The sequence below is a fragment of the Gnatocerus cornutus genome, chromosome 1, assembly GCF_029298725.1.
Source record: "Gnatocerus cornutus isolate USDA-ARS CGAHR chromosome 1, icGnaCorn1.1, whole genome shotgun sequence".
Classification (NCBI taxonomy): Eukaryota; Metazoa; Arthropoda; class Insecta; order Coleoptera; family Tenebrionidae; genus Gnatocerus; species Gnatocerus cornutus.
Window position 1 is genome coordinate 17,894,387 of NC_142233.1, and position 16,031 is coordinate 17,910,417.

The following is a 16,031-nucleotide window of genomic DNA, read 5'->3' on the forward strand; positions in this document are numbered from 1 at the left end:
CTCAATGTCAAGGACCTTGCGCATGTCAAAATTCATATTTCATCGGCGTAAAAAATGTGGACAAAAAATACATTTGCACGTGATAAAATCACATAACGCTGAATATTATTAATTAATTTTGTTACATTGTCAAACATAATTTTGGATTTCATTACCAGGTAGGTACTTTGGCCGTCGCGTCGGCAAACGAGTTATTATTGGTCCAAAATTAAAGTTTTTTTTTTTAATAATTAGAATAAACAGTTGCTCGTGTGAAAAACAGATTTTATTTGAATGTCTTTAAAATGTAATTTGAGAAAACGTATCGAGTAACGGAAGAATTAAATCAATTGTGGTGTAAATGGCTATTTATCAAACAAACAACAAATTATACTTGAAAAAATTCTTCTGGCTGTTTATTTTTCATGTTTAAATCACGACAAATGTAATTTTTTTGTAAAAATCACCTAATTAGATGCACTCGTAAAATAGGTAATAATTTAAATTTCGTGCCGTAAATAACAGCCAATAGGAGTAGAGATATTGATGCTTCTTAACAAGTCTAGTGGAAAACGAACTTGAAGTAAACTTTTCTAACCTCACATTTCAGCGTTTTTGTAAAAGTTAAATTTGAACTAATTAAAACGGAAGGAAAGAACAATGTTGGTCCCTTCAAGTGGCACCGGTCAGTTCTCGGCAATTTCCGCAAAAGTAATACGTTTTGTAAGACACGGCTGTACAAATCGTCCTTTTTTTCACATTGTGGTGGCTGAGGTGTATCTCGAATTATTGTTAGAATTCTATTAAAATACCCTATTTTTAGACACGTAAGGAACAGTTTGAGCCAGTTATAGAACAAGTTGGGTCCTATGATCCGATGCCAAATGAAAGAAATGAAAAGCTAGTTTCTCTGAATTTAGAACGAATTGCATATTGGATAGGAAATGGAGCACGTTGTTCAACCCCCGTTGAACAATTATTAGGTTAATTATAAAAGCGTCGGTTTTACGTTATTTTTAGAGTATTTTTGTAGGTTTAGCAGGGTTTTTACCAATTCATCCTTCAAGTTACCAAGCAGCTTGGAGAAACAGAAGTGCTGCACAACTTGCAGCTGAACAAAAAGAAACAACAGAAAATACTAAAAATTAATAAATAATTGTTGAGTTAGCTTTAAAATAAATGTAATGATTTAGTTTAAACTGTTGAATTTATGTTTTATTAACATACAATATTTAAAGCACAGCACATTTGAACTATATGACAAACCAGTGTATGACAAGACAAGAGATCTTGGATATGTGATATAAAAATATTGTGGAACATTTACGAAAATTTGCTAGTGAAAAACCATTCCAAATGACACTAAATAATACTAATAAAAAAAATTAAAGTAAAACCTCAAAAGGATTCAAAACACTCCTGAACATAATGAGTAAAATATTTTCAAACAAGCTTTTAATGGGAGAGAATTTTCGTCGCCACCAGATTATTCATTTTTATCCAAAACTTTGTTTGCTGAAATGATAAAGTTAATTATTTTGTTTGAATATTATAAAACTGTTACCTGTTTCCTTTGCTTTGGCTAGCACAGAGTCAACATCCTTGTAATGTTTCAAGAAATATGGGCGAATCAGTTTTCTGTACAAAATCAAAGAACCATTGAGTTCAGTCGGAATCATCAACCAAATTAAGAAAACACACTAAAAATCGATTATTTTTACAAAAGTCAGTTATTTTTGAAACAGTCAATACCTTGATAAGCCAGTATAGAGGAAACCATCCCACAATAAAATCAGAAAAAAACTCAATAACTGAAAATATGGCAAAAACCACCCAATAAGTGAGCCACTTGGTGTCATCATCTTTCTGCTTGGTCTCAATGGCATGAATTGAAACATAAGCAGGGTAAACAAATCCAACAATATTGCAAACTAACTGGGCGGCATAACCAAAAACGAGCCATAATCCAACAATCGCGATCGATCCTAAGTTGAAAAAATTACATATTCATTCAAGATTGGACCTTAACCTCTTACCTATGAAAATGTATAATCTGTTGACGCCGGTTTTTGCTTCCACGGCATCAAAAAGTGCAGCCCATGGTTTTGATTTATCGTGCAAAGATTTATTAAGTTCTTCTTTAATTTCCGCGATTCTTCCTGCCATTTCTGTTAAATTTTGGTGACTGGTGACAACACAAAAACAAAGGCCGTTGCGGTACTTCAAGGCCAATATTAATTTTAGAGGCTGATTGAGGTTATCAACGCAGGCCGCCAACTAACGAAATCAACAGACGAAATGTGATCGTTTCAAATGCACGGAATCAACTTGTAGGTCAACTAGGGTATATGAGTCACGCGCTTATCAGTAAACATGCAAAAAAAGCCTAAAACCGCGCGATAAGGAAAGTTAAAAACGAATTTTACAATCTCGTTCAAATTTAGTAACATCAAAAGTCCCTAGATCACCCTAGATCGATAAAAAAACGGACAAGTCGACATCTTGCATTTGTTACCTAATCCTGTCAAATAAAATTTTACGGTAAGAATTTTTTCAACTTTATGTTCGATTGAAACCAAGTTTTTTCTTATTTTTATTTGTAGATATGCTGTCTGGCAGTGTTTTGACCAAGACTGTTCCTCAAGTGAGGTTAGCCACAAGACAACTGTCGAATGTGATTTCGGGGCCCCCAAAAGTCCGCATGAGCTTTGCAGAAAAAGCCGCCCACGGACTAGCAATTGCAGGAACTATGTTGTTGGTACCTGGATGGGTCCTTGCCAACATCAAGAACTACAAAGCCCATTAAATAAAATTTTCCTTTAGTCATTCATTATAGTTCTGTAATTTATGTTTGTTAATAAATTGATGAAAGTGTAGTTGATTTAAAGTAAAACCCGTAAGGATTTGTCCTTATTTATTAACACTCAGTATAATACAAAGACACAAAAGTCTTAACTGTACACACACAATGAATGTATGGAGGACAGCTGACTAGTTAACAATTAAATATCATTTGGATAATTAAATGCTACAATGAAATCCGATATTTTACACAAAAGTAGATACGATTGGCACATTCAAAGTGTTACTTTTCAAATTCTAAACAACAATTCAGGGAAGGCACAAATACATGACATTAAACAAAAAGCAAGCTATCTACTGTTTCATACAAAGTGTGTGGACCCCTTTTCATATTCCTAACTGAATATTTTGGTGCATTAGTTGAATTACACAATTATTACAAAATCATAAAATCTACATAATTTTCTAGATTAGTTTGGCATAAACTACATCAAACTCCATTATGTTACGACAACACTATGCAGTATGTAGTGAAGGTATCACATATGAAACATCAAATAATTGGAAATCAGTAAATTATTTTTTTAGTTAACTTTGGTCTTGCGCAATGACGTTTTGTTAAAATTACAAATTGCTCCCAACAGTGCTGAACGATCTTTGTCGGCATCTGGAAGGGGTGGATCACCACTTTGTTTCATAGGTGGTGCAACTGGAGGAGGTGGTGGTGGTGGTGGCGGCGGCGAAGGAACAGCAGAACCTGAAATTATATTTATGAACCAACATTGGCACGCAAAACTAATCTTAAATTAAATGTGCTTAAAGTGCGCAATATAACAACAATCATGCTACATTGAAAAAGCAGATGAAAGTACCCATGAATATATGATCCCTTAAAAGCTTCTCAGGCCTAGGAAAAAGCAATGAAATCATTTTTGTGGAGAAATAAGACACACTGGTTAGGAATAATTATATTTTGCAGTTTTAAGAGATACAGGCTGTCCGGAAAGTGGCGCACCACCTTGAAAGGAGGTAATTGGGTGGTCCTCCAGAGTACCAAAATAGATATTTACGTTACAAGTACGGAAAGTGAACAATTCCGCACGAGTGTGAATGTAGATGCACGAGGCGCAAGCCGAGTGCAAGAAAGACACTTTCCGACGAGTTCTGTACACAATTTTTCCTACGACCTTCCATCATCAGGAAGAAACCATAAGTCTTTTCTCATTTAGTCTAAATGTTATTTTTCTACAACCTCATAAAAGTGGCGTTTTCCACACGGTTAAATGACTCCGAAAGGTGATGTTTTCGTACATCAATTTCCAAAAGTAAAAGTCACTAGTGTGACAGGGTGATTTTTTAAAAACGGCAGGCGTTGTAAAACTTCTATTTATGAACCGATTTCAAAAATTTTAAAAACAAATTAAATGGTTTTTAATTTCCCAGAAACTGATGATTTTAAAATTTTTCTAATTGTCTTAGTATCTTTTGGGCGATACTCAACTTTCTTATTTTGAATTGGAACCCATTTTTTTTTTTTAGAATTTGGAAGATATTAATTTTCTTGATTCAGAAATGTGTAATATGTTCTACTTTTACAAAAAATATTTTTAAAAAAATTAGCAAAATTGAAAAAAAAATAAGCAATAAAAGTTAATAAAATCTAGGTGCATGGTGTCAAATAAAAGAATGCCGTTCAATCGGTTCATAAATAAAAATAATTCTACAACGCCTGCCGTTTTTAAAAATCACCCTGTATGAATATATCAGCACAGACCTGTCAAAATTGACAGTTATTTTGAAATACAAATGTAACTCTTGAACTTTACACGATTTACTGTAAAAAAACATGCATAATTGGTTAGGTCGTTTCTGACAAGACAATTTTGACAGGTCTGTGCGGATATATTCATATCTCACTAGTGACTTTTACTTTCGAAATGGATGTACGAAAACATCTAACTATGTGGAATACGTCACTTTTTAATGAGGTTGTAGAAAAATGACATTTAGAATAGATAAGATATGAACTATTGACGAAACTTGTGGTTTCTTCCTGATGGTGAAAGGTCGTAGGAAAAATAGTGTACATAACTCGTCGGAAAGTGTCTTTCTTGCACTCGTGTAATATCTGCACTCGGCTGGCGCCTCGTGCATCTACTTTCACACTCGTGCGAAATTGGTCACTTTCCGTACTTGTTATGTAAATATCTATTTCTGCATTATCTCGAATATTTATTAATCAGGAATTACAATACACAGCATCGCAAAATTAACGCAAAATTTGAAAATTTAACATTCTTTTTAAAAAATTGGTCCCTAATACATACTTATTAAAGCAATTTTTACAATTAAAAATCAAAATTAACAAAAAGTGGGAATTGCTGTCATTTTTACCACGAGTTTACAGTTGGCGTTGATAAAGTATAAATAAAATATAAAGATAAAGCAATTTTTGCCACGTTTATGTTAAATCAGTTAAAAAAACTGGTCTGAAAGAATTGCAGAATGCTGCTGCAAATTTAATTTACATTTTTCAATTGTCCTATAAATGCTCCATCAAATTAAAGTCCTGTTAAGTTGGTGTGAATCGTCAATAATTTTTTTAAAGCCATTTTTTAAATCAGTCGAAACCAATTTGACATGATTTTTATTAATTTTATATTCCGTATAGATTTTCGATTGTTACGCCTTCTGATGTAATAAGACTATACAGGGTGTACCCAAATAAAGTGCAAAGATTTTAACCCCAATATCAGACCCCCCTGTAGATTATAATTCTGCAAAAAAAAAATCGAAATTCGAATGGGGCAAAACCCCCTTGGATTACCCGTTACTCGACGCTTATGGCACTGAATTCAACAACTGTTCCCCCAAAAACTATAAAAACCCTTTGAACAAAAAACGTTTACGCTCGCTTCTTATCATACTTGTTTAACTTTCACTTAATTACTGGTTTTAAAAACATCATTTTCAAAGGTGGCTATTGCGAAAAATTAATCACTACGTTCGTGCCGGCTAAAATCACTCAATTATTAATCGCTTTCATTAACCAACTTGTCTGTTAAATAGCTATTTCTGGTCTTCAAATTTATTTAATTATAAAAAGCTCGACCAACAACTTTTTAGTTGTTCAATTCTGACCAGTGAAATTATTAAAAAGATTTATCAAAAACTCAATTTTGTGGGCATTCAAAAGTTTTTTTTCTTTTCTAAAAATAATAATACTGTTATTAACACCGCGTCGAAAAATAGTATATTATGAAACGCGTTTCATAATGAACATTTTGCCGCACGCACGTTTTTAGGGCACGACGAGCGCAGCGAGGAGTGTCATAAAGTAGTAAGTGCGGCAAAATGCATTATGAACCAGTATTATACGCTATTTTTTCTATTTCGCCTTATTTTAAACGAAAAAACTTGATTTCGAAATCTAGGGAATTTTAGGGTGGTTGGCATTTGCAAAATGTTCGGAAAAAAAAATCGAAGTAGCCAAATCCAATTTCAGTCAGTTTGACAGGTGTGACGTTTTGAGGTTACCGGAGCGCCAGGGAGCCAAGAGAGCGAAGATGTTGATCATGATCATGATGGTTCTCTTGCATCCAAAGAGTTTTTCTCCGATGAATTATTAAGCCAAGTACAACAAGAAATAATAGTGTATTGATCGATTTGTCATGGTTTATCAAAACCAAAATCTAAATTGTCAACGTCGACGGCAGGTTGACGGTTTGTCTGCTGCAAACCTAAGAAAAATATAAGTTCCTGGAAATATTGGCACGGGATTGGTCCATTACGATACCGAAATACGCTCAAACGCGTATCGAAATATCTTCATTATGAACGCGAAATAGAAAAAATAACATTAATTTATAAATCTTGAATTCAGAATCAGGAAGAAATTATACATTAGAATAGTTATTTGTGTATCAAGGCCAAAAAGTGTTTCTTTTTTGGCCGAGCCTGTTTTTAATGGCCGAGGCGACAGCCGAGGGCAAAATGGCACTTTTTGGCCGACATCATTAAATTTACAAGTCAATTAATTTTTATTTATAATGTATTGATTTAATCATTTATAACAACTGAATAATTGTAAATATTTATGAATCCTTCAGAAAAGTTCATACTTTCTTTATTTACATTTGCCGTTTCGGCATGTGTAGCTTCAAAATTTGTATGAATTAGGCTTTTTGATGTTGCAGCAGCACTGCTAGACATCTTCATTTTCAATAATTTAACGTCTTTGTTGCACTTTACAGCAGTTTGTCGATTTGATTTTACCCAAATAATTATAAAATTGGGGGTAATGTCGGTATCTTGATGTAATATGCAAAAATATGGATAGATGGCGCCACCATAGATCGGGCAAAAATGTTTGCGGCCAGAAAAGACCGCTTTTGAGGCCTTAAAATTCCATTTACAGTTTGTTTCAAAGAATTTGAAACTTTTACCATCTCATTTTAAACAAATCATGGAATTTTTAACGTATTACCTATTTTTAAATATGTACTCTTATAACTGCAAATGTACTGTCTGATATCCATTGAAACATTTCCTCGGTGCCTCAATTGACAAATGACCTTAGGACAACTGAAATTTCTATCAATTTACCTGAAATAGACGGTGGTGTTGCTGTGCCCACAGATGTAGCCGCACTACTATTTACACTGTCAGGTCGATCTCCATTGATTTTCTCATCTTTTTCTGATTTACTTTTCTGTCGGAGTTGTTCCCTCGCCAGGTGGCGCTGTTCTTGTTTCTACCAAAAAAAAACAACTAGGTTGTACTTCAGTTGCACGGCCGTTTATTTCCTCACCATTTTATGTCTCTGTTTCTTCTTTTCTTCCTCCGAACTCATCATTTCTTGTACTTTAACTAACCGCTTTTGACTTCTGACCATTTTTTGTTCTTCTTTTAGTCGTTCTTCAATTTGAACTACTGCATGTTTGAGGCGCTCTTTTGTCGAATTTGGAATTTTCAAGTGCGCTTTATCGTCAGGAAGTAGCGTTAACACAACCGACGCGAAAAAAGGATGAGACAAAAGAGATTCTATGGTCGGTGGCCCAGACTTGCATGCTTCTGATGATAGTATCGATTCAAGCACAGATTCTACAAGGAATACGTTAAATTATGACAAATGTGTGTTAAAAATTACTTAGTTGGGGGGAACAATTGGGGATATTGTCTGCCACACTTTCATGGAGTGGAGAACCAAAAGTCATTTCGTACAAAGTGTGGCCAAAACAGTACACATCAACAGCTTGTACATTATTGATTTTGCGATGCTGCATAAAATATGGACGATAAAAGGAAGGGACTCCTAGAACGCCGTTTTCTATGTCCAACAGTTTGACTCTGTCATTTTCAATGATCACGTTTCCAGTGTGAAGATGTCCTAAAAATTACAATTATGTTTGGACGATAAAGAGTTGTTTAGTACCATAAGGTAGTCCCTTGTCCATTAAAAATTTCAAGGCCTCTAATATTTGTCTGCCATAGAGGGCCACTTGGCTCACTTCTAGTGGTTTGTGCCCTTTAGGATTCCCATATTTTTTCAAAAATGACTGCCTGGGTTTAGCCCCACAAATGATATCCCTTAGAGACCCATTCTTATGGTTATTTCTCACTACAAGGCCTCCAATATCAGTACATAGGCACAGTTCAATGGAATGTACAAATGGGTGCTGTATCTGATTCAAGCTTTTAAACAAAGCATGCATGTCTTTATCATCTAAATACTTATCAGGACCATAGTCGGTCCAACCTCCTAAAAGCTCATCTTTGGGAGCGGATTTAGAGCGTATTTGATAGTAGTGTTTTCTGAGTCTCCACCCCATTTCCTCTAGGGGCCCCACTACTTCCCAACCCACTTCTCCACGTAAAGCTAGTGAAACATGCTGTAAAGCCAATTCGCCAAATGGTTGGCAATAATTTGCCGGATCTACGAAAGATCGTGCAGGAAGCGAAGAGACCAAAATTGGATTCATCAGGACGCTGTCTAAATATTTCTACAACGATTTCTTAGTTTTGACTGTTATAAAAGCCACAAAGTAAACCTGCAGCCCTTGTTGTCTCTCGGTGATAAATTCGGGGTCCATGTTTCCAATGAGTTTCTTTGGAGGCAACTGAAGAGCAATTCCTGACGTCTGCAGGTAACTGTGCAACTTGTAGAAGTCATTGTATCGTTTATAAACACGCCACGTCTTATCTGGAAATGGTCCTCTCTGTACTTTTATGATAAACTCCTGAAACACACTTGATAAACTCGAATTTCCTGTTGTCTCGTTTTATTACCGTGTGTCCATTGACGTTCCTCCAATTTTCAATGACGCAGCTAAGAGATTCTGTATCATCTAATACAACCTTCTTGACGGACCGGCGCTCAAATATAGCCATTGATATGGGTACATTTGCTCACTTTCTCGTTTCAAATCCATTAGATATCTGGATTTTCAGCCGATTACACCTCTTTAAATGTCAAACATGTCCAGAGTTGACAAGTTGTCAGAAAACGACCTTGGCGTAATGGCGTAATGTCACTAAACTCCATACTACCAATATCAGAAAAAAACATTTTTTATCAAAAATTCCAAGTTGTTTTGATGAGATAACCAAGCAACTGTAAAGCAATACTATAGGAATTTGATCTGGTTTTATCAAGAAAACCACAATATAACCAGTAATGTCATGGGCCCATAATTTGCGATACCAGTTCTTATGCGCGAGAACCACTCAGAGCCCGCCTCAACGGTTTTATCTCCGCGCTTGTGTGGCGCGCAGTTTAAAATGGCCTGCGACAACATTTTTTTTAATTTTGAATTAGATAATATCCATTCACAAAACATTAAAGTCAAGTTACCTTTGATTTCATACAGTCCACTTTGAAGTTTGTTGTCACTGTCAGTTCAGTCTTGTTGAAACTGCCCTATGCAGAAATTATCTATAGTTTGTACGGTGAGAGATTGAATGACAGAAAAGTCACTAAATCTACGCGATAAAAAGTGTAGCATACGCGCGAAATTTAAAATAACAAAATTAGCCCACTTACTGTCAACTTTGTCAACCCAGTTCGCGTAGGAATTTAGTGTTTTTAGTGTATTTTGTAGAATAATTTGCTGCCAACTTATATGTCAACTGTCAAAATATCCCAATCTCTCACCAGATACACTATATTTCTTACGCTTTCTTGCACAGTGAGTCGAAATTAAAGATCTAATTTTGAAATTTTGGTATTATAATTGTCAAATGTCCATTTGGTTACCAATTTCACCAACTGTTCCGTTTATGGTTATTTTTATCGCCAACCATAGTAACTTTTATGTTCTGTGAATGTATATTTTGCAGTTTCCTTATTATTATCAGAAGTACACTTGTGTGTTATTATATTACATACTCCCTATACTCCAATTGCCTGTAAGTTATTATTGATTTAATTGAAACAATCCTACTTTAAATTTATGAAATTCAAGTTCATCTGCAAATATTTTCACTTTATAATCAATTTATAAAAGTTCCTTTATGAATAAAAAGCCTTCCTGTAAACACTGCTGTACATAACTTAACAAACTTCTTTACTTTTTTAAAACTTTTAAATTTTGAATTGACAGCTGATTAGCGCGAACACCGTTTCCGATCCGGTGAGAGATTGGGAGATTTCTACAGTTGACATATAGGTTGGTAGCAAATTATGCTGCAAAATACACTAAAAACACTAAATTCCTACGCGAAATGGGTTGACAAGGTTGTCAGTAACTGAGGTGTGTTCATAAAGTGAGACGTCTGTTGGAGCGTGTGACGTCAGAGTGATGTGATTATCACTGAGATTCGCCAGAGTGTTGTTGCGTTTATAAACGGTTTCCGTGGTTATTTAAATGTTCGACAAATAGGTACATCACCTACATACAAAACGCAATTTTCGCGAAAATTCATGACTAAAACTATGCCAAATTTCCGATTTCGATATCTCGCTAATTTTTAAGAGTAAACTTAAGTTATTATACATCATTGTACGCAGAATTTATCGCAGATTCCAAATCTGGGATTTAAATTCAAATCCGACAACAGATAACTGAGTTACGGCCGATCAAAGTTTCGGAAAGTTGATTTTCATTTTTCCTCATTTTTCGTAATTTTTAAAGTTAAATATCTCGGAAACTATTTGAGATATTGAGATGCGGTTTGCGCCATTCTTTTTCTCGGCTCATTTTACGTTAGAAAACGTTATCAAAAGCCGATAGTCGATTTTTCGGGAAAAAAAAATTCCGACGTAAACGATGAAATTTTTTTATTTTTTTATTTTTGGCCATAATTCGTAAACTATTTGTTCGATAGATCTCAAATTTGGCCAGTAGATAGATTTCGTGCTCCTCTTTCGACTGATGTATAATTCAAAGCTATTAAACGTCGTTTTCATTTTGAAAACATTGATTGAAAATCGCCCCAAAATGACGTTTTCAAAACAGTTTTTAGCCAATGCTTCGTTTATTTATTAAGCAAACTCAACAAATGTGGGTCTCATTTTACGCAGAATGTCACGCTGAATCCAAAAACATAAGAATTTTTTAATTTTCGTCAACAAATAACTGAGTTATGGCCGTTTGAAATTTTGGGTTGTCGCCAGAGAGCCAAATTTTTGAAGGTTCAAAACAATTCGTGCTCAGTATCTCAGAAACTATTACAGATATTAAGATGCGGTTTGCGGCATCGTTTTTCTCGCGAGTTTTTACATAAGAAATAGTTCATAGATTTTTCAAAATTCGAAATTTGCAAATTTTTGCAAAAATTTATGACTAAAACTATGCCAAACTTCTGATATCGACATCTCGCTTATTTTTCGAGTAAACTTGAGTTATTATACACCAGTGTATGCAGAATTTTCCGTAGATTCCAAATCTGGGATTTAAATTCAGATTCGACAACAAATAACTGAGTTATGGCCGATCAAAATCTCAAAAAGTTTATTTTCATTTTTCCTCATTTTTCCTAATTCTTCTTTTCCGATTTTGAAATTTGACCAAAATCATTGGTGCGGGAGAAGCTGGTTGATATTATAAAATGTACATTTTATGAACGCTTTTGTGTCACATTTTACACAGAGTGATTTTTATGAACGCAGCCCTGTGGTTATTTTGTCATTTTAAATTTCGCGCGTATGGTACACTTTTTATTGCGTAGATTTAGTGACTTTTCTGTCATTCAAACTCCCATTGTACGAACTATACCACAATATAACCTCCAAATGTTTAGAAATTTTGTATTGACAGCTTAGCTCGGTCATCGCGACAAATATCACTAACTTTTCCACTAGATTGTGCCAAGAGTTCCAAGCGTTTGTCAAGGACTAGCCCGCCTCACTAACGCTATTGGTCAGAATCTGGTACTCAAAGCCGTCTAATGCTTTCTTATGGAAGTTATAAAACCACAGGCGACAAGGGTCATTTGCATTTTCTCCTGTCAGCGTGTCAGCACTGTTGTTTATATGTCACTGTCAAATGTCAATTTGGCAATCGAAGCGTCATCCACGTTTTCCCGTTTTTTAAAATAACAAGTCAAAATAAACCGGCGATTATTCGTTAAAATGAGTTCAGACGACATAATCGATAATATTTTCACACCGTTTCAAGAGAGTATCAACTCTGAACAAGACGTCAGAGAGGTTTGTATTCACCTGGCTTTCCTGGCGTTATTAAGTAAATAGTTGCAGCAAATTCGAACGATCATGAAAGACATAGAAAAGTCCCTCCGAGAAATCGTTACGACCTTACAAATCATACACAGGACGTTGAACGGAGAAGAAAGTAAGTTGTTACGTTTGAGGTTATCTTAATTTCTTGAAGTTTCTTCCGCATGTATGACTGCGCGAAGAATATTTGAAGACGTACGAGCAGGCTACAAAAAACTCGACACCGTCGTACCAGAAGGGCAGTATTATCGGTATAATGACCACTGGCGGTACGCCACTCAGCGTCTGTGCTTCTTAGCAGCTTTAGTTGTGTTTCTTGAAAAAGGATTTCTTATTGATAAGGTGACCACAGCGCAAATTCTTGGATTGGAAGAGACGTCTCACCTTCAGTTAGACCTGGAAGATTATTTGATGGGACTGTTAAATTTAGCCACAGAACTGTCGCGTTTTGCTGTAAACTCTGTCACTTATGGTGACTTCAACAGACCTCTGCAAATTTCCAAGTTTGTGGCGGAGTTAAACGCGGGTTTCCGTCTGTTGAATCTTAAGAATGACTCTTTGAGGAAAAGGTTTGATGCGTTGAAATACGATGTTAAAAAAATTGAGGAAGTTGTTTATGATCTGACTCTGCGAGGGCTTGTGCCTAACAGTGGAGGAGAACCAGCGGAATAATGGCAGAAAATTGTTCAATGTACAATTTACTAAAAATAAACGAATAGTTTAGAATCTAAAACCTGCATGACAGATTTTATTGATCATTCATACACATAAACTAATCACATATTTACAAATATTCACATTCAGAGGACCTAATCAAAAAACCCAGAACGTTCATTAATAGACCCGTATATAGTAATCGCGTTATTAATTTTTCTTTTTATATATAAATTAAATACCACATTCTACAGCTTATCCAAACTAAAAATTCAAACATTCACAATACAAAAAGAAACTTACTGTGAATGCTAAAATTTTAGCTGCAATAAGTGCCACAATCAATGTTGAAGCATTTATATTTTTTTGGATTTTTTTTAACATAGAACAACATAGAAGTTGTTAAATGTCTTGTTGTATATTTTTCTCGTTTATAATAATTTCGTGAATTAACAGTCTAAATATCAAAATTACTAAATTTTAATATAATAAAAATCGACAATCACAAGATGCATTTAAACCGTTAATTCAAACAATGACATACAGAAGTAGGAATGTGACTTATTATCTAATAGCTTGCACCATTGATTCTAATTAAATTTTAACTAGTTTTAAATAATACCTTTGCCCTAAATTATGGATACTTAACATCTAAAACATAATTGACAAACTTTTTGTACAAAAAATACTGCTAGTCTTGATATAATTATATACAAACAAATAGCGATATTTACAAGTTTTGTATTAAATGAGCAAAAGTGTTATTCAAAACAGTAAAAATTTATGTTGTTTACTTATACGAAATTAAGAGAGCGTATTCATACCATTTTTTTCTAACAGCCTTTTTTTTGTTAGTTTTGTTTATAAAACATACAGTGAAATGAACAATTTTTTTTTGAAAAAAATTTGGAAACGTTTTATGCCGTTAACGATCTGCCAATGTAGGATGGTAATAGTTAAATAGACACAGAGAAGCTTATATTGAAAGACGTAACACCACTTTTGACAAATTGTTAACTATTATAACTTATAACGTGCCAACATTTTATACAGAGAAGTTTCACGAGACTCTGGCTAACTTCTTACATTTGTTTTAACCTTCAGTTGCACAAACCACCAACATAAAAGTCCAAATTACAGCTTAAAAAAATAAATTTAATTGAATTAAAATACAAAGGTCTAATGATGTAAGTACATTTCACAAAATTTCATTTACAAAATGTAATAAGTTACTAATAATAGTTCAACAGCCTCATGAATTATTAACACTAGGGTTATAATTACAATAGAAAATAAATTAACAACTCCTTAAAATAGAAGTCTAGTTTATTGGTAAGATTTTGCGAAAATGCCTGCTTTTTCTACAAGTTTATTTAACTAAAACTGAGTAATTCATGATCACTTAATGAACACAATAATACTATGTAAGTTAGAATAGTTTGTCTTAAAAAATTAAAAAGATTATGCAGCAGTTCTGGAGATGTGGTAAAATGAATACATTCAGATGAAATGTATACAAAGGGCACGTCAGACGAATATTGGAAAGATTATGAAATATAACGATGTTACGACTGTCTACGGTTTAAAGGAACGTTCTCTTTATGCACATCTAAAACTCTGAAACAGCTATTAAAAGTCAACTATAATAAATGACTGAATAAAATCCACTAAAGAAAATATAAATAATAACACCATTATATCCCATAACAGCGAGTTCTCGTATCTTCCTTTATAAAAGAAATAGACAATTTACTCATCAAGAACTTGCTTTCAATTTCCCATGCAGTGTAACTCTTGCGACTTTTTTTTTTGTTTTCTTCTTAATACTTATTACAATCAGTGAACGATGTAAACGTAAAATTCTGACAGGCATTTCAAATCTTGTAAACGTATAACCAGCAGAAAATGAAACACCTTGTTGATAGTAAAAAGCCATCCTGCGCTCGACCACGCAGGCCTGAAGATGACCATCATGTCACTTCCATTACCAGATTATTCTTCCGGACGATTGTTTTCGTTTTATTGTTGGTTGCTGTCGTGCCTGCTTCTGTACACTGAGAATTCACTAACTTGTTCGAGACGGGTTCGGCGTCGTCCGTTATCGGTATTTCTAAAATGTTGGCACTGAAAAGAAAGCCATTATTTTCGTATGTCCATGCAAGAACTTATTGAAAACGATTAATCATTGCAGACTTGAAGGCCAACTGACCCAAGTAGATTGCAGTAAACAAAAATCTATGCAACAAATATTGTCTTTTCGAGTGTAACATGTCCACAAAACACTCTTCCGCGTTTTAAGATTTAGTTAATCTCTTGGATTGTTTCTGGTTACTACAACAATGGATGTTGAAATTCAATTTCCATGATCACTTAACGACTGATTGCACGATGTAGATGTAGGCAGCGCATTCTAATTTTGTAATTTCAATTTACGTTAAAGTGGTGACAAAAATCCTTTTTTTCGCTTTTTTGCCACTTTTTTTCAAATAATATCAACTTGTTATACAACACTTATGTCCACCCCAAAATCGTCTTTAATTTTAAAGTTACAATTTTGAAAATTTCTAGCGATTTTTGAGTTTTTGCGGAAATATTCGCGAATTCAATTTTTTTCAACATAACTGGTGCAAATATCTGAGTTTTTATTTTAAATCTAATGCAAATTGTGTTTAAAATTTGCGAAAAAATTGCGTTTTATCAAGTTAGTTTTCAACATTCTGACAGCGCAGCGGCAAACTACGTTTACACCAAAATTTCACAAGTCACTTCATTCACTCTTATAAAGATTAATTTTGATTAATACAGGCATGTTGCACTTTGTGGACACCAGAAATCGTTAATTAACGTCGACAAAGCGACAATTTCACCAATTAAGACTTTTGTTACAATCTAAAGCGAGCCAAAGGATAGATGTTGACAG

General features: G+C 34.2%; 5 protein-coding genes across 7 annotated transcripts in view; 2 read left to right on the top strand and 3 right to left on the bottom strand.

Annotated features, from left to right (window-relative positions):
* The first annotated feature begins 532 nt into the window (after positions 1-532).
* mRpS16 (mitochondrial ribosomal protein S16) lies at positions 533-1,186 on the top strand. Its single transcript, XM_088044479.1, has 3 exons — positions 533-753; positions 803-962; positions 1,013-1,186. The coding sequence occupies exons 1-3, from the start codon at positions 640-642 to the stop codon at positions 1,126-1,128; spliced, it is 390 nt and encodes a 129-aa protein (XP_087900605.1). The 5' UTR covers positions 533-639; the 3' UTR covers positions 1,129-1,186.
* Positions 1,168-2,448, bottom strand: ReepB (Receptor expression enhancing protein B). Its single transcript, XM_088044476.1, has 4 exons — positions 2,016-2,448; positions 1,732-1,964; positions 1,544-1,679; positions 1,168-1,494 (listed from the first exon to the last, which is right to left on the bottom strand). The coding sequence occupies exons 1-4, from the start codon at positions 2,143-2,145 to the stop codon at positions 1,466-1,468; spliced, it is 528 nt and encodes a 175-aa protein (XP_087900602.1). The 5' UTR covers positions 2,146-2,448; the 3' UTR covers positions 1,168-1,465.
* A 432-nt stretch (positions 2,449-2,880) lies between these two features.
* LOC148180728 (PX domain-containing protein kinase-like protein) lies at positions 2,881-9,363 on the bottom strand. 2 transcript variants are annotated; one of them, XM_088045270.1, is made up of 8 exons: positions 9,070-9,363; positions 8,832-9,020; positions 8,216-8,783; positions 7,931-8,170; positions 7,592-7,884; positions 7,387-7,534; positions 3,654-3,688; positions 3,472-3,538 (listed from the first exon to the last, which is right to left on the bottom strand). In XM_088045270.1, the coding sequence occupies exons 1-7, from the start codon at positions 9,169-9,171 to the stop codon at positions 3,672-3,674; spliced, it is 1,557 nt and encodes a 518-aa protein (XP_087901396.1). In that variant the 5' UTR covers positions 9,172-9,363; the 3' UTR covers positions 3,472-3,538; positions 3,654-3,671. The 2 variants fall into 2 exon arrangements, with proteins under 2 accessions (XP_087901388.1, XP_087901396.1); XM_088045262.1 differs by lacking the exon at positions 3,654-3,688 and having other exon boundaries at positions 2,881-3,538; positions 9,070-9,361.
* A 2,653-nt stretch (positions 9,364-12,016) lies between these two features.
* On the top strand, positions 12,017-13,190 carry trsn (translin). Its single transcript, XM_088050247.1, has 3 exons — positions 12,017-12,430; positions 12,479-12,572; positions 12,612-13,190. The coding sequence occupies exons 1-3, from the start codon at positions 12,353-12,355 to the stop codon at positions 13,127-13,129; spliced, it is 690 nt and encodes a 229-aa protein (XP_087906373.1). The 5' UTR covers positions 12,017-12,352; the 3' UTR covers positions 13,130-13,190.
* E(Pc) (Enhancer of Polycomb) overlaps positions 13,177-16,031 on the bottom strand; it is a 28,536-nt gene continuing 25,681 nt past the window's right edge. Inside the window, exon 7 of one of the 2 annotated variants that reach the window (XM_088050245.1) lies at positions 13,177-15,235. In XM_088050245.1, coding sequence (XP_087906371.1) covers positions 15,082-15,235 — 154 coding nt within the window. In that variant the 3' untranslated portion in view covers positions 13,177-15,081. The remainder of the gene's footprint in view (positions 15,236-16,031) is intronic. The other variant, XM_088050246.1, reaches the window with a different exon arrangement.